Here is a 24,013-nt window from a genome sequence, read left to right as displayed (position 1 = left end):
AGAAAACATATGCTTAAAGTACTTTGTTTCTTCCTTCAAAATATCATTTGGTGAATTATGGGTGACTCCGTCAATTGTAACCAGCTTCATTAAGTTATTTTTGGTAGCATTCCTATGTTGAAGATTAAAAAAGAATTTTGTGCATTTTTCTCCATATTCCATCCAGTTTGCTTTATTTTTATAATATATTACACTTGATCTTTCTTGAATAAGTTTCTCCATTTCTTTTTGTTTTTCCTCTAATTTATTCTGAGCCTCTATGTTACAGTTTTTATTGCCATCTATCTGTTCTGTTAGATTTTCTATTTCCTTTCTTAGTATAAACTCTTTTGACCTAAATTGCTTTTGTTTTCGAGATGAGTACTGAATTGCATGGCCTCTAAAGGCACATTTATAATAATAATAATATAATATGCCATTCAGCAGACGCTTTTATCCAGCGACTTACAGTCATGCGTGCATACATTTTTTTTTTGGGTGGTCCGCCTCCCGCGCTCAAGGTGTCCCATACAATAAGGGGATTCACTGTACCTATGTTATGTTGGAAAAAGTCAGTTATAAATTTCTTTGTTCTAATTATGAATAAATTATCATCCAATAGGCTTTAATTAAATTTCCAATTTCCTCGCCCACGTGGAAATTCAGTAAGAGTAATGTATATGCCTATTATATGATGGTCCGACCGCATTCTGTCCCCTATCAACACTTTTTTTTACTTTTGGTGCCAACGAGAATGAGATAAGAAAGAAGTCAAGACGACTAGCTTGATTCAGTCTCCGCCATGTATATCTCACTAGATCAGTATATTTAAGCCTCCATATATCTACTAGTTCTAATGTATCCATGACATTCACAATTTCCTTAAGAGCATGTGGGTGATTGTTTGTGGTGTGATTTCCTTTACGGTCCATTGAGCTATTTAAAACAGTATTATAATCCCCCACCATAATAATATTGTCTTGAGTTGCTTGCAGGCTTGATAATTTATTATATATATTGTCAAAGAATTGTGGATCATCATTATTTGGTCCGTAAAGGTTAATGAGCCATATCTGTTTATGGTCCAATAACATATTTAAAATAATCCATCTACCTTGCGTATCTATTTGAACAATTTGCACATTCGGATCGAAATTACTATTAATTAATATCATCACCCCTTTTGAATTTCTTTGCCCATGGGAGAAGTATAAATGTGTGAAAGTTAGTGTATAAGCTAATGATCCATCATGTATGACATTCCTGGGAGTGTGTAAACTTACATTTTGTATTACCATATAATTTTTGTATGTTCTCTATAGTTATGTACTTGAAAATGTATCAATTGACCAATTCGGCACATTTGGGCAGACTTGAAACAAAATAGTCAGAATTACAATGCTTCACTGGATCAATCTGAAACTTTGCACACACACTGCTGCATTTCAAAGATGCATGTTTTTTTTGTTTGTATTATCTTTTATCAGATCTAATGTGTTATATTCTCCTACATTAATTTCACATTTCCACAAACTTCTAAGTGTTTCCTTTAAAATGGTATCAAGAATATGCATATCCTTGCTTCAGGTCCTGAGCTACAGGCAGTTAGATTTGGGTATGTCATTTTAGGCGAAAATTGAAAAAAAAGGGTCCGGAGAGGTTAAACCAGAATTTCCGCTCTAGGACAGGAAATACTCGAAAAAGGTGTAGCAACTTCCTCTGAGGTGGTCCTTTAAAATACTATTTCTTCCTTGTTTGTAGTGTAGCCTAGCTAGCTAGTAAGTAAAGTTAGACAATGCGTCTGAGGATATGTTTGTGTTTTCTCACTATTTTAGGATCCTTGTATGCCTCTGGTGAGTCTGTTCATTTCTTGTTTAATCCATATTTTTGATTGCAGTGGTCTACCTGTCAGAATGTGCAGCATGAGCTGTCAACAACATGAATCAGTCAAGAACTGTAGCTATGACTATTTTATTCCTTCTAAAAGGATGTGGCAACTGTAGCCTAATACATTTTGTATTTAATAGGGATCCCCATTAGCAGCTACTGTTCCTGGGGTCCAAACACATTAAGGCACTTACATCAAACATAAAACAAAAGATAAAACAGTACATCATATAACATTACAATGTACGTGTGTAGAGTGCATGTGCTAGCGTGTGTGTGCGTATGCGTGTGTCTGTACCTGTGTGTGTGTCTCTTCACAGTACCCTCTGTTCGATAAGGTGTATTTTTAATTTAAAAAAAAAATCTGATTCTAGTGCTTGCATCAGTTACCTGATGTGGAATAGAGTTCCATGTAGTCATGGCTCTATGTAGAACTGTGCGCCTCCCATAGTCTGTTCTGAACTTGGGGATTGTGAAGAGACCTCTGGTGGCTTGTCTTGTGGGGTATGCATGGGTGTCCAAGCTGTGCGCCAGTAGTTTAAACAGACAGCTTGGTGCATTCAGCATGTCAACACTTCTTACAAAAACAAGTAGCGATGAAGTCAATCTCTCCTCCACTTTGAGCCATCAGAGATTGGCATGCATATTATTAATGTTTGCTCTTCCGTGTATATTTAAGAGCCAGCTGTGCTGCCCTGTTCTGAGCCAATTGTAATTTTCCTAAGTCCCTCTTTGTGGCAACTGACCACACGACTGAATAGTAGTCCAGGTGCGATAAAACTAGGGCCTGTAGGACCTGCCTTGTTGATAGTGTTAAGAAGGCAGAGTAGCGCTTTATTATGGACAGACTTCTCCCCATCTTAGCTACTGTTGTATCAACATGTTTTGACCATGGCAGTTTACAATCCAGGATTACTCCAAGCAGTTTAGTCACCTCAACTTGCTAAATTTCCACATTATTCATTACAAGACTTAGTTGAGGTTTAGGGTTTAGTGAATGATTTTTCCCAAATACAATGCTTTTAGTTTTTAAATATTTCGGACTAACTTATTCCTTGCCACCCATTCTGAAACTAACTGCATCTCTTTGTTAAGTGTTGCAGTAATTTCAGTCGCTGTAGTAGCTGACGTATATAGTGTTGAGTCATCCGCATACATAGACACACTGGCTTTACTCAAAGATTTTAAAACGTAAAGGGCCTAGACAGCTGCACTGGGGAATTCCTGATTCTACCTGGATTATGTTGGAGAGGCTTCCATTAAAGAACACCCTCTGTGTTCTGTTAGACAGGTAACTCTTCATCCACAATATAGCAGGGAGTGTAAAGCCATAACACACACATTTTTCCAGCAGCAGAATATGATCGATAATGTCAAAGGCCACACTGGAGTCTAACAAAACAGCCCCCACAATCTTTTTATCATCAATTTCTCTCAGCCAATCATCAGTAATTTGTGTAAGTGCTGTGCTTGTTGAATGTCCTTCCCTATAGGCGTGCTGAAAGTCTGTCAGTTTGTTTACTGTAAAATAACATTGTATCTTGTCAAACATCATTTTTTTCCAAAGATTTACTAAGTGTTGGTAACATGCTGATTGGTCGGCTATTTGAGCCAGTAAAGGGGGCTTTACTATTCTTGGGTAGTGGAATGACTTTTGCTTCCCTCCAGGCCTCAGGGCACACACTTTCTAGTAGGCTTAGATTGAAGATATGGCAAATAAGAGTGGCAATATCATCCACTATTATCCTCAGTAATTTTCCATCCAAGTTGTCAGACCCCGGTGGCTTGTCATTGTTGATAGACAACAAAAAAAAATTCACCTCTTTCTCACTCACGTTACTTAATAAAAAATTACAATGCTTGTCTTTCAGAATTTGGTCAGTTATACTTGAATGTGTAGTGTCGGCGTTTGTTACTGACATGTCATGCCTAAGTTTTCTAATCTTGTCAATGAAAAAGTCATTCAAGTAGTTGGCAATATCAGTGGGTTTTGTGATGAATGAGCCTTCTGATTCAATGAAAGATGGAGCTCCAAAGCTTTTTACTATAATGTTTTATGTAATTTATCTTTGTTTCATAGTATAGTATAGTTTCTTCTTCTTTTTATTCTCTTCAGAGGTTTGATATAATGTGTCATTGTTTGTAGCTACATTGAATGATACATTTGACTGTCAAGGCAACCGTGAACTGATCAATGTGTCAAGATACTCAATATTAGGAAGGTGTTCCTAATGTTTAGTATACTCAGTGTATGTTTAAGCCTTATGTCTGAATCACTGGACCTTAACACCGGATCATTGCAACTAGCTAGCTGCAACCGAATGGCTGTTGTCGTTGTTGGCTAATCATCACTAATCACCACTGTCCTGAAGCTAACCCCAGTTTATTTTTATTTATTTTTATTTCACCTTTATTTAACCAGGTAAGCCAGTTGAGAACAAGTTCTCATTTACAACTGCGACCTGGCCAAGATAAAGCAAAGCAGTGCGATAAAAACAACAACACAGAGTTACATATGGGGTAAACAAAGCATAAAGTCAAAAATACAACAGAAAATATATATACAGTGTGTGCGAATGTAGTAAGTTATGGAGGTAAGGCAATAAATAGGCCATAGTGCAAAATAGTTACAATTTCATATTAACACTGGAATGATAGATGTGCAAAAGATGATGTGCAAATAGAGATACTGGGGTGCAAATTAGCAAAATAAATAACAATATGGGGATGAGGTAGTTGGGTGGGCTAATTACAGATGGGCTGTGTACAGGTGCAGTGATTGGTAAGCTGCTCTTACAACTGATGCTTAAAGATAGTGAGGGAGATGTGTCTCCAGCTTCAGAGATTTTTGCAGTTCGTTCCAGTCATTTGGAGCAGAGAACTGGAAGGAATGGCGGCCAAAGGAGGTGTTGGCTTTGGGGATGACCAGTGAGATATACCTGCTGGTGCGCAGACTACGGGTGGGTGTTGCTATGGTGACCACTGAGCTAAGGTAAGACAGGGATTTGCCTAACAGTGATTTATAGATGACCTGGAGCCAGTGGGTTAGGCGATGAATATGTAGTGAGGGCCAGCCAACAACAGCGTACAGGTTACAATGGTGGGTAGTATATAGGGCTTTGGTGACAAAACGGATGGCACTGTGATAGACTACATCCAATTTGCTGAGTAGAGTGTTGGAGGCTATTTTGTAAATGACATCGCCGAAGTCAAGGATCGGTAGGATAGTCAGTTTTACGAGGGCATGTTTGGCAGCATGAGTGAAGGAGACTTTGTTGCGAAATAGGAAGCCGATTCTAGATCTAACTTTTGATTGGAGATGTTTAATGTAAGTCTGGAAGGAGAGTTTACAGTCTAACCAGACACCTAGGTATTTGTAATTGTCCACATACTCTAGGTCAGACCCGCCGAGAGTAGTGATTCTAGTCGGGTGGGCGGGTCACCAGCAGCAAGAGCAACATCATTGATATACGCAGAGAATAGAGTTGGCCCGAGAATTGAACCCTGTGGCACCAGACGGCCAGAGGTCCAGACAATAGGCCCTCTGATTTGACACATTGAAATCTATCTGAGAAGTAGTTGTTGAACCAGGCGAGGCAGTCATTAGAGAAACCAAGGCTATTTAGTCTGCCAATAAGAATGTGGTGGTTGACAGAGTCGAAAGCCTTGGCCAGGTCGATGAAGACGGCTGTGCAGTACTGTCTTTTATCGATCGCGGTTATAATATCGTTTAGGACCTTGAGCGTGGCTGAGGTGCACCCATGACCAGCTCGGAAACCGGATTGCATAGCGGAGAAGGTACGGTGGGATTCGAGATGGTCGGTGATCTGTTTGTTAACTTGGCTTTCAAATACTTTCGAAAGGCAGGGCAGGATGGATATAGGTCTGTAACAGTTTGAATCTAGAGTGTCACCTCCTTTGAAGAGGGGGATGACTGCGGCAGCTTTCCAATCTCTGGGGATCTCAGACGTTACGAAAGAGAGGTTGGGGCGGCATGGGCAAGTTGCAGCGGAGGATGCAGAGCTGGTGGCACGGGGTAGTGGTAGCCAGGTGGAAAGCATGGCCAGCCGTAGCAAAATGCTTGTTGAAATTCTCGATTATCGTAGATTTATCGGTGGTGACAGTGTTTCCTAGTCTCAGTGCAGTGGGCAGTTGGGAGGATGTGCTCTTATTTTCCATGGACTTTACAGTGTCCCAAAACGTTTTGGAGTTAGTGCTACAGGATGCACATTTCTGTTTGAAAAAGCTAGCCTTCCTAACTGATTGTTTATATTGGTTCCTGACTTCCCTGAAAAGTTGCATATCGCGGGGGCTGTTCGATGCTAATGCAGTACGCCACAGGATGTTTTTGTGCTGGTCAAGGGCAGTCAAGTCTGAGGAGAACCAAGGGCTATATCAGTTAGCCTTGAGCTAGCCTCGAGCCAGGCCCATCTCCTGGCTATCTACCTCTCTGTAAACCGGACGGGACCTCCTAGTGTTGACACGGAGCCCCACCGATCCATCACGACTGGTCTTCCGACGTAATCGTCTGATGTGGTTTCAACAGGCTTCCCGTTGCGACGACCACGAAGATCCATCTGCTAGCCCCGGCCCGCTAGCACACGCAATCAACAGCCATGCCTCCAGCGCGCCTGTAGCATAGCAGCCACTGAACTGCTCCCTGACTTACTTATTGCTGTTCACTGGACCTTATGATCATTCAGCTACACAGCTGATGCCTGCTGGACTGTTCCTTTATACGGTACCCCATCCTGTTGACCTGTTTAGCCTCAGCTCAAACTTTCGTCGCCATTACCAGCTGTTGTCTTAGCTCTCTCGAATAACACCTGTGACTGCTTTATGCCTATCTCCCATGTCAATATGCCGGTTAGTTCTAACTGTACTTTTTCAATGTAGCGCCCCCAGTCTTGCTCAACCTGTCTCAGATAGATCCTTTGTCCCACCCCCCACACACGCGGAGACCGGCTCAATCGGTGTCTCCAGTGATGCTATCTCTTTCATCTTTACCCAACGCTTAGGTTTACCTTGACTGTACTCATATCCTTCCATATCCTTGTCTGTACATAATGCCCTGAATCTATTCTACAACGCCCGGAAATCGGCACCTTTTTTTCTCTGTACCCAACGCACTAGAAGACCAGTTCTTAAAGCCTTTAGCCGTATCCTTATTCTACTCCTCCTCTGTTCCTCTGGTGATGTAGAGGTTAACCCAGGCCCTGTAGCCCCCAGTATCACTCCTGCTCCCCAGGCACTATCATTTGTTGACTTATGTAATCGCAAAAGCCTTGGTTTCTTGCATGTTAACATTAGAAGCCTCTTCCCTAAGTTTGAGTTATTCACTGCGTTAGCACACTCAGCCAACCCTGATGTTCTAGCAGTGTCTGAATCCTGGCTTAGGAAGGCCACCAAAGATTCTGAAATTTCCATTCCCAACTACAACATTTTCCATCTAGATAGAACTGCCAAAGGGGGCGGAGTTGCAATCTACTGTAGAGATAGCCTGCAGAGCTCTATCGTACTATCCAGGTCTGTGCCCAAACAGTTTGAGCTTCTACTTCTAAAAATCCACCTTTCCAGAAATAAGTCTCTCACTGATGCCGCTTGCTACAGACCCCCCTCAGCCCACAGCTGTGCCCTGAACACCATATGTGAATTGATTGCCCCCCCATCTATCCTCAGAGTTCGTATTGCTTGGTGACCTAAACTGGGATATACTTAACACCCCGGCCGTCCTACAATCTAAACTAGATGCCCTCAATCTCACACAAATTATCAAGGAACCTACCAGGTACAACCCTAAATCCGTTAACATGGGCACCCTCATAGATATCATCCTGACTAATTTACCCTCTAAATACACCTCCGCTGTCTTCAACCAGAATCTCAGCGATCACTGCCTCATTGCCTGCGTCCGTAATGGGTCCGCGGTCAAACGATCACCCCTCATCACTGTCAAACGCGCCCTAAAACACTTCAGCGAGCAGGCCTTTCTAATTTACCTGGCCCGGGTATCCTGGATGGATATTGACCTCATTCCGTCAGTAGAGGATGCCTGGTTGTTCTTTAAAAGTGCTTTCCTCTCCATCTTAAATATTACATTACATTACATTTTACATTTTAGTCATTTAGCAGACGCTCTTATCCAGAGCGACTTACAGGAGCAATTAGGGTTAAGTGCCTTGCTCAAGGGCGCATTTACGTCATTTAGCAGACGCTCTTATCCAGAGCGACTCACAAATGGTGCATTCACCCTATAGCCAGTGGGATAACCACTGCACATTTTTTTTTTGGGGGGGTAGAAGGATGACTTTATCCTATCCCAGGTATTCCTTAAAGAGGTGGGGTTTCAAATGTCTCCGGAAGGTGGTGAGTGACTCCGCTGTCCTGGCGTCGTGAGGGAGCTTGTTCCACCATTGGGGTGCCAGAGCAGCGAACAGTTTTGACTGGGCTGAGCGGGAACTATGCTTCCGCAGAGGAAGGGGAGCCAGCAGGCCAGAGGTGGATGAACGCAATGCCCTCGTTTGGGTGTAGGGACTGATCAGAGCCCGAAGGTACAGAGGTGCCGTTCCCCTCACTGCTCCATAGGCAAGCACCATGGTCTTGTAAGCATGCCCCATTCTAAAAATTCAGAACTAAGAACAGATATAGCCGCTGGTTCACCCCAGACTTGACTGCCCTTGACCAGCACAAAAACATCCTGTGGCGTACGGCATTAGCATCGAACAGCCCCCGCGATATGCAACTTTTCAGGGAAGTCAGGAACCAATATACACAATCCGTTAGGAAAGCAAAGGCTAATTTTTTCAAACAGAAATTTGCATCCTGTAGCACTAACTCCAAAAAGTTTTGGGACACTGTAAAGTCCATGGAGAATAAGAGCACCTCCTCCCAGCTGCCCACTGCACTGAGCCTAGGAAACACTGTCACTATCGATAAATCTACGATAATCGAAAATTTCAACAAACATTTTGCTACGGCTGGCCATGCTTTCCACCTGGCTACCCCTACCCCGGCCACCAGCTCTGCACCCTCCGCTGCAACTTGCCCATGCCCCCCCCCACCCCCCGCTTCTCCTTCACCCAAATTCAGATAGCTGATGTTCTGAAAGAGCTGCAAAATCTGGACCCCTACAAATCAGCTGGGCTAGACAATCTGGACCCTTTCTTTCTAAAATTAGCCACCGAAATTGTCGCAATCCCTATCACCAGCCTGTTCAACCTCTCTTTCGTATCGTCTGAGATCCCCAGAGATTGGAAAGCTGCCACGTTCATCCCCCTTTTCAAAGGGGGTGACACTCTAGATCCAAACTGTTACAGACCTACAGTGGGGAGAACAAGTATTTGATACACTGCCAATTTTGCAGGTTTTCCTACTTACAAAGCATGTAGAGCTCTGTAATTTTTATCATAGGTACACTTCAACTGTGAGAGACATCACATTGTATGATTTTTAAGTAATTCATTTGCATTTTATTGCATGACATAAGTATTTGATCACCTACCAACCAGTAAGAATTCCGGCTCTCACAGACCTGTTAGTTTTTCTTTAAGAAGCCCTCCTGTTCTCCATTCATTACCTGTATTAACTGCACCTGTTTGAACTCGTTACCTGTATAAAAGACACCTGTAAACACACTCAATCAAACAGACTCCAACCTCTCCACAATGGCCAAGACCAGAGAGCTGTGTAAGGACATCAGGGATACAATTGTAGACCTGCACAAGGCTGGGATGGGCTACAGGACAATAGGCAAGCAGCTTGGTGAGAAGGCACCAACTGTTGGCGCAATTATTAGAAAATGGAAGAAGTTCAAGATGACGGTCAATCACCCTCGGTCTGGGGCTCCATGCAAGATCTCACCTTGTGGGGCATCAATGATCATGAGGAAGGTGAGGCATCAGCCCAGAACTACACGGCAGGACCTGGTCAATGACCTGAAGAGAGCTGGGACCACAGTCTCAAAGAAAACCATTAGTAACACACTACGCCGTCATGGATTAAAATCCTGCAGCGCACGCAAGGTCCCCCTGCTCAAGCCAGCGCATGTCCAGGCCCGTCTGAAGATTGCCAATGACCATCTGGATGATCCAGAGGAGGATTGGGAGAAGGTCATGTGGTCTGATGAGACAAAAATAGAGCTTTTTGGTCTAAACTCCACTCGCCGTGTTTGGAGGAAGAAGAAGGATGAGTACAACCCCAAGAACACCATCCCAACCGTGAAGCATGGAGGTGGAAACATCATTCTTTGGGGATGCTTTTCTGCAAAGGGGACAGGACGACTGCACCGTATTGAGGGGAGGATGGATGGGGCCATGTATCGCGAGATCTTGGCCAACAACCTCCTTCCCTCAGTAAGAGCATTGAAGATGGGTCGTGGCTGGGTCTTCCAGCATGACAACGACCCGAAACACACAGCCAGGGCAACTAAGGAGTGGCTCCGTAAGAAGCATCTCAAGGTCCTGGAGTGGCCTAGCCAGTCTCCAGACCTGAACCCAATAGAAAATCTTTGGAGGGAGCTGAAAGTCCGTATTGCCCATCGACAGCCCCGAAACCTGAAGAATCTGGAGAAGGTCTGTATGGAGGAGTGGGCCAAAATCCCTGCTGCAGTGTGTGCAAACCTGGTCAAGACCTACAGGAAACGTATGATCTCTGTAATTGCAAACAAAGGTTTCTATACCAAATATTAAGTTCTGCTTTTCTGATGTATCAAATACTTATGTCATGCAATAAAATGCAAATTAATTACTTAAAAATCATACAATGTGATTTTCTGGATTTTTGTTTTAGATTCCGTCTCTCACAGTTGAAGTGTAACTATGATAAAAATTACAGACCTCTACATGCTTTGTAAGTAGGAAAACCTGCAAAATCGGCAGTGTATCAAATACTTGTTCTCCCCACTGTATATCCATCCTGCCCTGCCTTTCGAAAGTATTTGAAAGCCAAGTTAACAAACAGATCACCGACCATTTAGAATCCCACCGTACCTTCTCCGCTATGCAATCCGGTTTCCGAGCTGGTCATGGTTGTACCTCAGCCACGCTCAAGGTCCTAAACGATATAATAACCGCGATCGATAAAATACAGTACTGTGCAGCCGTCTTCATTGACCTGGCTAAGGCTTTTGACTCTGTCAACTCTGTCAATCACCGCATTCTTATTGGCAGACTAAATAGCCTTGGTTTCTCAAATGACTGCCTCGCCTGGTTCACTAACTACTTCTCAGATAGAGTTCAATGTGTCAAAACGGAGGGCCAGTTGTCTGGACCTCTGGCAGTCTCTATGGGGGTGCCACAGGGTTCAATTCTCGGGCAGACTGTATTCTCTGTGTATATCAATGATGTCGCTCTTGCTGCTGGTGACTCTCAGATCCACCTCTATGCAGACGACACCATTTTGTATACATCTGGCCCTTCATTGGACACTGTGTTAACAAATCTCCAAACAAGCTTCAATGCCATACAACACTCCTTCCGTGGCCTCCAACTGCTCTTGAACGCTAGTAAAACTAAATTCATGCTCTTCAATCGAACGCTGCTTGCACCCGCCTGCCCGACTAGAATCACTACTCTCGGCGGCTCTGACTTAGAATATGTGGACAACTACAAATACCTAGGTGTCTGGTTAGACTGTGGTCCTCTGTAGCTCAATTGATAGAGCATTGCGCTTGTAACGCCAGGGTAGTGGGTTCGATCCCCGGGACCACCCATACGTAAAAATGTATGCACAGATGACTGTAAGTCGCTTTGGATAAAAGCGTCTGCTAAATGGCATATTATATTATTATTATAAACTCTCCTTCCAGACTCACATTAAGCATCTCCAATCCAAAGTTACATCTAGAATCTGCTTCCTATTTCGCAAACAAAGCCTCCTTCACTCATGCTGCTTAACATGCCCTCGTAAAACTGACTATCCTACCGATCCTTGACTTCGGCGATGTCATTTACAAAATAGCTTCCAACACTCTACTCAGCAAATTGGATGTAGTCTATCACAGTGCCATCCGTTTTGTCACCAAAGCCCCATATACTACCCACCATTGTGACCTGTACGCTCTCGTTGGCTGGCCCTCACTACATATTCGTTGCCAAACCCACTGGCTCCAGGTCATCTATAAATCCCTTCTAGGCAAATCCCCGCCTTACCTTAGCTCATTGGTCACCATAGCAACACCCACCCGTAGTATGCGTTCCAGCAGGTATATCTCACTGGTCATCCCCAAAGCCAACACCTCCTTTGGTCGCCATTCCTTCCAGTTCTCTGCTCCAAATGACTGGAACGAACTGCAAAAATCTCTGAAGTTGGAGACACTTATCTCCCTCACTATCTTTAAGCATCAGTTGTCAGAGCAGCTTACCGATCACTGCACCTGTACACAGCCCATCTGTAATTAGCCCACCCAACTACCTCATCCCCATATTGTTATTTACATTGTTATTTATTTTGCTCATTTGCACCCCAGTATCTCTATTTGCACATCATCTTCTGCACATCTATCCCTCCAGTGTTAATACTAAATTATAATTGTAATTATTTTGCACTATGGCCCATTTATTGCCTTACCTCCATAACTTACTACATTTGCACACACTGTATATAGATTTTCTATTGTGTTGTTGACTGTACGTTTTGTTTATTCCGCACTGCTTTGCTTTATCTTGGCCAGGTCGCAGTTGTAAATGAGAACTTGTTCTCAACTGGCTTACCTGGTTAAATAAAGGTGAAATAAATAAATAAAATAAAATAAAATGTATCGACATATTACAAAATTGGGCATTTTCATAATTTCTACATATGTTTATATATTTAAATATGGTGTGGAAATATATTTTGACACCGTGCTGTGGAGCTGGTAAAATATATTTCATAGATCTGTTGCCAAGTATTTTAATGAATTGAAAATGTTGCTTTTTACCTTAAATACTGTAGCTAGGCTACATTAAAATGCAAAGCATTACATCACAATAGCACTCTGTTGTATGAATGACTCATGACTGACAACTAAAAGAGTGCTTTCAATCTTTATTTTTTGCTCAAATAACTTGGTCCATTATTTAGTTGTCGCATGGGAGTCACTGGAAGGTCGCATCTGAAACACAAAATATAATCTACAAATTATTTCTGTGCACTTAACATCTGTTTTTTTTTTACAACAAATTGATACTTACAATGCAGATTCCTTCATCTCCAGTGTCCTTTTTCACAAGTTGACAGTTACCCTGTGGATAATACAGTCAGTGAAAACATTCCACAAAAGATAAAGAATTAGGGGCTAAAGTTCATGAACATCAAATTGATGATGACAATGCAGATTCCTTCACCTCCAGTGCCCATTGCAGACTCACAAGTTGACAGTTACCCTGTGGGTAATGCAGAGACAGAGAGTCAGTGAAACAATTCCACACAAGATGAAGAATAATTAAGGGGTTAATGTTCATGAACACATTTTAATTTCATTGGGAACTATCTAGCTAAATGATACGAAATACTACTTAGATTGGCTGGGGTCTGTCCATAGACAGTTGAGGCTCCAGACCAGAAGGATCCACTGCAGGAGGGAAAATATATGAATATGATTTGCTAGAAATAATGTACTTCGGTAGCCAATCTGAACACCTGCTTTTTCTATGACATAGACTGACCATTTGAATCCAGGTGAAAGCTATGATCCCTTATTGATGTCACCTGTTAAATCCACTTCAATCAGTGTAGATGAAGGGGAGGAGACAGGTTAAAGAAGTATTTTTATGCCTTGAGACAATTGAGACATGGATTGTGTGCCATTCAGAGGGTGAATGGGCAAGACAAAAGATAAAAGTGCCTATGAACGGGGTATGGTTGTAGGTGCCAGGAGCACCGGTTTGAATGTGTCAAGAGCTGCAACGCTGCTGGGTTGTTAACGCTCAACAGTTTCCCGTGTGTATCAAGAACGGTCCACCACCCAAAGGACATCCGGCCAACTTGACACAACTGTGGGAAGCACTGAAGTCAACATGGGCCAGCATCCCTGTGGAACGCTTTCAACACCTTGTAAAGTCTATGCCCCAACGAATTGAAGCTTTTGCAACTCAATATTAGGGTGTTCCTAATGTTTTGTACACTCAGTGTATATTTAAATATAATTTTTCTGTATGGGTAATCTTTCAATGTTATTTGACAGTCTAACTTTGAATATGCGTAATATGATTTAGTTTAATTGCCTTGAATAGTGACTGTGGGAGATTTATTTTGTACTTTTTTATACAGTTAATAGTATCTTTTGTTTCCAGATGGCGGGTTCCGCTTTGCCTCCTATTATGGGGATCACATGGTTCTGCAGAAGGCCCCAGAGAGGGCTGTGTTGTGGGGCTATGGACCCGATGATGCTGAGGTCACGGTCTTTCTATCAGGAGGACCAGTCACTAACAAAACACCTGCTGTCAGTGTGGCTGCCGGTGAGCTATCTGATCCCAACAATGCCCTTAGTTTAGCATGCGTATACTGTCATGTCATGAAGTTGAGGATGAAGTTAGCAGAATTTCAAAGAGGAGAGTTGATAAAACCCTAAGCTCTTGTCAAGTTACTTTTCTAACAAATGTTAACGTCGTACTGTAAAGGTGACAGTGACACGTTTGTTAGAATTAGGAAAAAGCTATGAGGAAGTGTGAGGAACAGAAAAAGCACCAATTGTTTGAAGTTAATTGTGCTCAGTGTCCCACTTGTACATGAAGACATAAGCGTAAGCTTCACTGATGCATGGTTTTGGATGTCTTCCCAGGGATATGGAGGGTGACCCTTGTCTCAACGGAAGCTGGCGGTCCCTACAATGTGACTGCAGTCCTCCAGAACAACCACAGTATCACTCTCACAGATGTGCTGTTTGGGGATGTCTGGCTGTGTGGGGGACAGAGCAACATGGCTTTCACAACTTCTCAGGTGAGTACTTCATGATTCCAAAGATTACCTCTGCGACTACTCTGCAATGTTAAAATAGGTCAGTCTGCATAGTTTTAATACCTTTACATTTAAGTCATTTAGCAGACGCTCTTATCCAGACCGACTTAGAATATTGAGTGCATACATTTTCATACTGGTCCCCCTTGGGAATCAAACCCACAACCCTGGTGTTGCAATCACCACGCTCTACCAACTAAGCTATACCATTATTGTGTCTTGTTCTCAAGGTGTTCAATGCATCAGAAGAGTTAGCTCTGGCCTCCAAGTTCCCTCAGGTGCGTATCTTTATGGCTGCCTTGGAGCAGAGTTACACTGAGCTGACTGACTTGGCTGGAGTGGAGGTGCCCTGGTCCGTCCCCACAGCAGGTATGGACAGGCTCCACACAGTCTCTAATATTGGCTAAATTACATGTGAAATTTCATGTAAATGGTAGCTGTCAGCCAATTGACTGTGAAATAGTATCAATACATTTTGATGATGGGTATTCATCTTAACCCTCCTGAACCCTGAACAGAGTTGCTGGGTGGTGGGGATTTCAAGCACTACTCTGCAGTGTGCTGGATGTTTGGGCGCCACTTGTACAAGACGCTGAAGTACCCCATCGGCCTAGTGACGTCCTGCTGGGGAGGCACACCTGTAGAGGCATGGTCCTCCCCACGAGCACTCCAACACTGTGACCTGGACAGGATTAAGGGGTAAGTGTACAGGGACCCTAGAGCTTTACTCTTGCAATAGAGATGTTTGTTATGAATGCTACTTTACATCTGCAAATATTGAACTTTTCTTATGGATTGTAGATAGACTAGTGAATATTTATGTCTTGTGGCTTTAAAACTAAGTTAACATGTGAGCATTGTTACAGAAATATACAGGTAGCATGCACCTTAAAATATCCTCTCAGCTATGGTACTTGATATCAGTTGGCCTATGTCCTGTTCTTTTCACCCAGGTTCCCCATGCCACATACACCTCCAATGTATTTGTCTAAGAGGACTAACTCTGTGTTGTGGAATGCCATGATCCATCCACTTCTCAACATGACCATCAAAGGAGCTATCTGGTACCAAGGTAAAACAGCTTGGAGTCACATTTGTTTTCTCCCATCTTTGAGCATACAGTAACAGCATAGAAACTGAAGACAGTATTAACAACATGTCTGACCTCTGACCTGGCCCCTGTGATAGGCGAGGCAAATGCAGAGTACAATCAGAAGAAATACTCCTGTTCCTTTCCCTCCATGATTGATGACTGGAGGATGGCTTTCCACCAGAGTTCAGCGGGGCAGACGGCACCAGATTTCCCCTTTGGATTTGTACAGGTACTGACTAAATGTTATGGTTAAAGTTTGACACCAGACTGAGCCGAGGGCACACTGTTAACATATCTGTGATTCTGTATCAGCTGATGTTGTGACGTCCTACAAGCCTCTAGGCTGGTGTTTACAGAACATTCAGTGCTGTGTGATAAGGTCCTTCTTGCAGAAGGCCCGTTAGACATTTTCTTTGCTTCTGCTCTGGAGGTGTTCTCCCTGAATTCTTGAAATAAACCAGATTGATTTTGTTCACCAAATGAAATCGTGACAACACCTAATCCCCTGTGAATGTATCTCGCATATTAGCAATCACTACATTGCTTTGACAATGTATCACACCAGGATGTGTTACCAACTGCTGCTAACGCTGTTACATTGACCCTGTCTATATATTTGTCCTCAGCTCTCTACGTATAGAAAGGCCTCCTTAAGTGAGGGATTTCCAAACATACGCTGGCACCAGACTGGAGACTATGGCTTTGCTCCCAACCTGCGTATGAGGAACACATTCATGGCCGTTGCTATGGACTTAGGAGATACAATGTCTCCTTATGGCAGGTAAGTAACAGTCATAGAATGGATACCACAGTATTCGATAGGCATGTACTCTTCTAAAGTGTTACGTAGTTCACATATGAATACTGTGAGAACACAAGGCTACTTTCCAATATTGATACAAGCATACCACTTAGTATGCTTCCTTCTAAGTAGTATGCTAATTAGGACAGGGGCGATACCAGTATTGCAATATATTTTTCCATGACCAAAATGAAAACACGAAGCAGACAACTCTTTGTTCCTTTAATAACCTGCTGTATGTAAAATATTGTGTGATATAGCTTGGAAAATAAATGATGACAACATAATGTTTTCCGAAAGAAGCTCAACCTGTTTTGTGTTTTGTTTCCCTGCCACGATACTAACGAGTATTGCGATCCTGGTATCGTTCCGGCCCTAAGCTAGTGTGGTATTAGAATGTGGAACAAGAGGTTTACCAGTGACTTTATGTTCCAGTATCCATCCCCGGGACAAGCAGGACGTGGCCTACAGACTGTCTCTAGGGGCGAGAGCTGTGGCTTATGGGGAGGAGGGCGTCTCATTCCAGGGGCCTTTCCCTAACCGGATCCTGGTCTCAGACCAGTATCTCAACATTATTTATGCTCAGAGAATCTCAGTCACTCAATCCAAAGATATCTTTCAGGTAAGTCTGATTGCTGTACTTGTAATGTGTACTAAGGTATGGTGTAGTGTTTCTACTGACCATAAACAGTATTACATTTTAGTAATTTAGCAGACGCTCTTATCCAGAGCGACTTACTGTTAGTGAGCGCATACATTTTCATACTGGCCCCCCGTGGGAATCAAACCCACAACCCTGGCGTTGCAAACGCCATGCTCTACCAACTGAGCTACATGGGGCTTGATCCAGTATGGGCTGGATCTGAATTATTTATTTGTTATTGTCAGCAGCTCGGCATGTTGTCATGCAGGCTTTTCCACATTGCTAAAAGAAAAGTGTCAGGGGAAACCATTTCTTAAACAGACTTTTTCTTCCTCAGATTTGCTGCTCAGGGGTGAGGGCACCCTGTAACGCTCTGTCACTGTGGATCCCAGCTCCCATACTGCAGTGGAGTGTTAGCGCCGTCCAAGTGTCCACCGCTAACTGTTTCATGAACGATGTAGCCGGATTGCGCTACGCATGGAGGGACTGGCCTTGTGACTTTAAGGCATGTCCTATTAACAGTGCTGATGGGGTTCTACCTGCACCTCCCTTCACTCTCAATCGCTGGCTGGCAAGGAGTGAAACTAGCACGCCCCTCCCCTCTCCTAGGCAGGAGGGGGTGTGGAATATGGCCAATATACCACACCTGTTCTAAAGCGAGACGTAACACTTAGTGCCTGGACAGCCCTTAGCTGTGGTATATTGGCCATATACCACAAACCCCCAAGGTGCCTTATTGCTATTAAACTGGTTATCAACGTAATTAGAACAGTAACAAGTAATGTTTTGTCATACTCGAACCACCCAGTTTATAGTACTAACTACACAGTGGTACGTACAGGAACAGGAAAGGAGAACCATGTAAGATAATTTGGACAGTGTTTATACAGAGCAAATGTGAGGCATAAGTATGAGTTGAGACACAGACCTCCCCTAGACTGTACACAGTTAGACCTCCAAGTACTATGGGGAAGACAGGACGTCCTGAGGAGTCCAGAGTGATGGGCTGAACCAGCTTACGAGACCCCCCTTCAGCAAGCTTCCGCTTTTTCGACATTCATTTTCGACCTGAGGAAATTTTATTTTATGGAGTCATAAAGAAAATACTGGAAGACCAAAAACATTGTGCTACCCGTCATCACAAGACATAAGAATCTGTCTAATCTACAGGTAGGCTGGTATAAACATGGCTCTACCCACCGTCCTCTTTTCCATTCTCCCTGCCTCGTTCCTTTCGTTCCTTCTTGGGCTTCTTAGGAAGGCCCTCCTCTGCCCCAGAGCTCCTAGGGGCCAGGATATGACCCCCAGGCAGGACTGGCGCCCCCATTGGGCCGGAGCTGAATGTCACAGGGGTGTGAGAGCTGGTACTAGCAGTGGTGAGCAGCTCCTCCTCTGACACAGACTGGTACTGTAACAGTGATTTCAGTAAGAACCTGGAAAACAAAGCACAAGAGATTAGACAACAAACAGTTTTCAAAGTACCTGTCAATCAGTGTCCGAAGGTTTTTTTTTTATTGCATAAATCTAACACAGTTAAAGGGAAGGTATTGGGTCGCACACATAGCCATACGTGTACTCACCTGCGCTCCTCTTTTGCTCGCACAAACTTCTCCTCTAAGTGGGCAACTTCATCACAGAGAGCCGCATTCTCCTGTGGGTTATATACCATGTGACTTCAGCCCTCAGCTTATAATACCCTAGTCTACTACACATCTCCAACATTTCTCTTCCATACATCTAAGTGTAATGGGAGAAGCATGTTGCATCTGAAAACATTGTGTTAAAGAAATAACTTGAATAATACTGATTCAAGTGATTGTCTTTAGTATGTAGACTACTCACAGATATCAAGGCCCATGCTGCTTTGCGTAGTCTGAGGTACTTTAGTCTGTACTTTTCGTTCTGGTTCTTGCGTGGGCCTTTCTTGGTCTTGGGCCTGGTCTCAGAGAGACCCGAGGGGAAGGGAGGCAGAGAGGCTGCAGAGTCCGAGCTGGAGAAGATTGACTAGGGGGGGAGACGCCATGAAAGACTGGGTGGTGAAGGACTGTAGAGCCTGCTGCCCCTCATCATCTGTCTGTGGATGGAGAGAGACTAAACTCAGTGGGCATTGCATTATAACACCACATTCAAATACTAGTGGCAATGTAGGCCACGATCTACATCATATGATTGTGCATACAATGAGAATGTTATGTGAATGAGGTATATCTGGAAAAGTTAATGATGCAACTCAAAATTAAAACTGTGACATTACAAAGTAACATAGCTACAATGACTATATAAGGAAATATTAAATAATGTTAATTATACAAATACATTGATCTTCAACTGCACTCTCCTAAATGTCTATATTTGTCAGATCAGCAGTGATAGAATTGAACTAAACTGATTTCTGCTGACATCCTTTGCATAATGATGACTTACCAACAGTGAAAAGACTCAATTTCTGTTCTCAATCCTCTTGAATCTCCTGCTGCCTTTCTGTGTCTGCAACATAGTGGGATAATAAGGCCAAGCCTAGGTGTTGGGGAACTGACAAATGTCTTAAGGGTGGGTCTCACTGTTGTAACCTTGAATGACGAAGATCTAGCCTATGTTAACTGCTACTTAGAGAGCATCATGTTGAATGTTCTAGTCCTGGCACACTGTAGCAGAGAGCGTACTATTGGATTTTCTCTGGTTCAAGGCACAGGCCTTTGATGTGCAAACCTGTCCTACGTTCAACTAATGGCCTGTCGTTCAATAACAAAAGGAAGAGGAAAGCAACACAGAGTGAAATGATAATATGCAGAAAGCAAAAAAATTCAGATTTCTAATACTGAAATATCCACTTCGATAATGTACAGCACAAATAACAAAAATAATGTGAAAAGCTTAATTTATAGTGGCCGTGGTGTGGAGTCCATTGGAGCACAGCAAAGAAAATGGAGATGCTATGAGCTTTGGGCCTATCATGGCCATTGAAATGTCTCACTCATTAGCCTTACCTCACGGTACATGACAGCCTCAGGGCTCGACTTCGCACTGTCCAGAAATAGAATATAATTGTGGTTGTGGATTGTTGAGGAATGTTTACTGGGAATAACATGCTGTTGATCTGTCAGGAATGTTTTTGAAAGTTTAAAATATTTTGTTTTTAATGCAGTTGACACATTTTGGCTTTCTTTTCAAATGCATTGTATATCTATAGATGGCTTTAAAGAGTTTGTCTTATGAATTGATAATGTTGTACTGTACTTGGACTGAACCAATCCCCTGTCAATGATTTTCTGTTTGATCTCCTTGATGTGCATTGGGCATCCAGCTGCCTCCAGTACAATCTGGGAAAGAGCAGACTGGTGTATTGCTGCTGTATTTCACTGACAGACAGCAATCTGATTTTAAATGTCAAATACAGTTAGCCTACAGACAGTGCTGTGTTAAAAAATACTCTACCTGCGCAGCATCAAGCCATGTGAGATTGGGCTTGTCTGCAACATCGTTAGGTGGTTCACTGTGGAAAGAAAGAAATAGGCTTATTCATATTTAGGTAGTGTGGGGTTCTATTTTCTCATAATTGGATCTGTATGTGATGAATAGCTTAGAAGGAATGCATTGATGATAAGCATAGGTTTGTACTATACTGATATAAATTGTTTCACATAACAGGCTGTGATTCATGTAAGGAACGTTAGGGGGTAGGACAGATAAGACTTGTATTTCTTACAGATACGAACACTGCCTCTTTGTTGTCTGTGAACCGTCCTTGGACGTAGGAACGTACAGTCTTTTGGGTGCTGACTCCACAGGTTGTTATGATAAAAACGTATGCCTGGCAACAGTGTGCAACAAGGGAGCGCCAAGGGGCTGGGACCAGCCGGTGCGCCAACGGATTGGCTGAGTAAGTCTAAACCACGCTCAGTCTCTACTCTGATTGGCCAGCAGGGAGTGGGAAATATCTCTGTCAGAGTATTTGAAGAAGAACCTGTAACAATGGATTAGTTCTCTGAGTGCCCTGCGTGGTATTTCAGTGGACCCGTATATACGAACATCATATTTACCATTGAAAGTTTTGCATTAATTAAAATACTAGTATATCTTAGAAGTCGTGTTGACCTCTTTTGTTCCTAATACCAGATTTGAATTGACGCAACTTAACAGTAGACATAGTTTAAGACAAAACAAATACATTTACGTCATTTAGCAGACGCTCTTATCCAGAGTGACTTACAGGAGCAATTAGGGTTAAGTGCCTTGCTCAAGGGCACAGACAGATTTTTCACCTAGTCGGCTCAGGGATTAGAACCAGCGACCTTTCGGTTACTGCCACAACGCTCTTAACCACTAAGCTACCTGCTTACATATTCAAGTAAGAGACTTATCCTCATGTCGTACTAGCAGAAAGACCCAACATTATCTTTCCAGTGTAGGGGCAGCCTATTTGTCTTCCCATAAACAACAGAATGAGTATGTGTGTGTGTGCATGCTGTTAATTTGGCATTGCTTACCTCTCTAGAGCCTCGGCAGTTCCTGCCAGACTGGCCATGTTGTCCAAGGCAGGGAAGAGGGAGTAGTTTCCCTGTCTGTCTGGCTCCATCTCTGACTCAAAGTTGGACAGTGTGTTCAGTGGGTCCATAGGTGAGAGAGGAGTTCCTGTGTTTCTGCTCATTGAGGGCTGGAACAAAATGAAAACACATATCCAAGAACTCTGGTCATCTAGATGAATTTTGCAGAACATAGCTACTGCCTGGGAAAATAAGAAGAGGCATGAGGATGCTTTGGAAATTAGCTCGTCTTTGGTTTTCGGCGACAGTGCATGCACAGCTACTACCAGCTAGTTAACTATCAATCAATGATCACAGGCGAGAGGTTTGTAGGAAGTAGATAACTCTGCAGTTTATGCGAAATGAATGTTTGGAAATGCTGGACACGCCGAAGATCCTGGAACAGAGAGTTGGTTCAAGGAGGAAGATGGTGGAAGCGGATGATGAAGTGGATTCTGAATACAATGGCGGTAGAATTGGAGTATTGTTCAGAAGAACGGAAAATGGAGCAAAGTAGGGTACAGTGATGAGAATAACCCTTCGTATCTAGTAGGAGTACGGTTTGTTAATGAGGAGCAGCTGAGCAGAGGACCAATCTTGAAGAAACCATTTGAGTTATCCAAACTGGCGAAGAGAGTGCTGGGTAAAGTGAAGGCTGTGAGGATCACGAGAGGCGGGCTTGTTTTGATTTTTTGTGATTCTGCGGATCAGAAGGAACGTGCATTGTGTCTTAATCGATTTGATAAGTTTGAAGTGTTGTGTGTGTCTCTTCGGAACCGGGCACCCCTCAAGGGGGTTATATCTGGCGTTCCGTGGGAAGTTGATTGGGAAGAGATTAAAAATATTCCTGGAGTGATTGAAGCACGTTGGATGAATCGTGTGGTGAATGGGGAAAAAGTGAAGTTTATCTGTTCTTTTGTTTTTTGAAATGGAGTCTCTCCCTAATGAAGTGCGGTTAGGGTATATTAACTACAGAGTTAGAGCATTTATCCCAAGACCAATGCAGTGTGAACATTGTAAAGCTTTTGGTCATGTAGAAAGTGTTTGCAAAAGGGAGAAGCTGAGATGTACAAGATGTGGAAAAGATCATAATATGTGTTATAAAAGTGTAGAAAATGTGACATGTTGTAATTGCGGTGGGAACCATGAAGCCACGTCTTCTGAATGCTCCACAAGGGTAAAGGAGAATGAGCTGACCAAAGTCAGGGTCGTACAGAGCATTTCATATGGAGAAGCTGTGAAAAGGGTTGAGGGTTTGAATGTTGCACCAGAAGAGTCCATGGTAGTGGATAGGCCTTTGCTGCAGGGGTTGTCTTACACCAAGAGGTTCCTCACATTTTAAAGGTTAAAAAGGTGGACTTTGTGGCCTTTATCGCAATGGTGATAAATGGCACTGCCAAGGTGGAGAAAAGATCTAGGAAGATAGAAATCATTGTGATTGCGGCGGAGCGGTTCCTGGGGCTGAAAGATTTCACAGCAAAGGAGTTACATGGAATATTAGCAAAAGCCGTACCACATTCTTAGGACCTAGAGCCTGAGAAGGGAGATATGGAGACCTAATTAAAGGAAGAAGTGGGAGTTTTGTTTGTTTTGGCAATGTATTATTTTTATTAGGGTGGATTGTTAGTATCACTATTAAGTATGGATTTATTCATTTTGATTTTATGTTTGATTTCAAACCATCCAGTTGGTGGCGGCAATACAACTTTTGGATGTAGTGCGCCATAAAACCTACAGAAGAAGAAGAATAATGAAAGTTTGTACGAGTATTCGTTATATTTTGCAAAAGCTTACCCCACTCCTGTCAATTCGTGCTCGCGCTTCCTCTTTTCCGTGAATCATCGGAGAACCCTGAAGCACTTCTTCGCTCGTCTCCATTGCATTGTTTACATAATTTACACGTTGCAGCAAAAGCTTGACGCTAGCAAACAAACAAGTTTCCCGGAGAGTATGTTTGTTTCTAATCTCAACAATTACTATGACGAAAGGTTTGCAAAAATCCACCAATTATCATCGAAAGCGTTGTGCAGTCGACTTGTTTTTACTGCCTGAACCATTTCAGGAAACTAGGCTTCGGAGGTATTAAAACGAGCACAATGCCTTTCCTGTCGTACGGGCTATCTTTATTAAATTACTTTTTTAGATTAGGG

The 24,013-nt window shown here is 42.9% G+C and overlaps 1 protein-coding gene, 1 long non-coding RNA gene and 1 pseudogene across 2 annotated transcripts; 1 reads left to right on the top strand and 2 right to left on the bottom strand.

The window, feature by feature from the left end:
* The first annotated feature begins 1,750 nt into the window (after nucleotides 1-1,750).
* Nucleotides 1,751-18,097, top strand: LOC121558287 (sialate O-acetylesterase-like). Its single transcript, XM_041871714.2, has 10 exons — nucleotides 1,751-1,832; nucleotides 14,139-14,303; nucleotides 14,627-14,784; nucleotides 15,033-15,171; nucleotides 15,321-15,501; nucleotides 15,756-15,874; nucleotides 15,991-16,124; nucleotides 16,522-16,676; nucleotides 17,133-17,319; nucleotides 17,678-18,097. The coding sequence occupies exons 1-10, from the start codon at nucleotides 1,775-1,777 to the stop codon at nucleotides 17,993-17,995; spliced, it is 1,614 nt and encodes a 537-aa protein (XP_041727648.1). The 5' UTR covers nucleotides 1,751-1,774; the 3' UTR covers nucleotides 17,996-18,097.
* On the bottom strand, nucleotides 12,882-13,501 carry LOC121558317. The gene is made up of 3 exons (XR_005998508.1): nucleotides 13,191-13,501; nucleotides 13,038-13,088; nucleotides 12,882-12,958 (listed from the first exon to the last, which is right to left on the bottom strand). It is a non-coding gene; the product is annotated as an uncharacterized LOC121558317 (long non-coding RNA).
* Nucleotides 18,092-23,902, bottom strand: LOC121558303 (annotated as a pseudogene).
* Nucleotides 23,903-24,013: the final 111 nt, after the last annotated feature.

Source organism: Coregonus clupeaformis, chromosome 5 (assembly GCF_020615455.1).
Source record: "Coregonus clupeaformis isolate EN_2021a chromosome 5, ASM2061545v1, whole genome shotgun sequence".
NCBI lineage: Eukaryota > Metazoa > Chordata > Actinopteri > Salmoniformes > Salmonidae > Coregonus > Coregonus clupeaformis.
The sequence above is the reverse complement of the archived record's forward strand: the minus strand, read 5'-3'. Positions and strand labels throughout refer to the sequence as shown.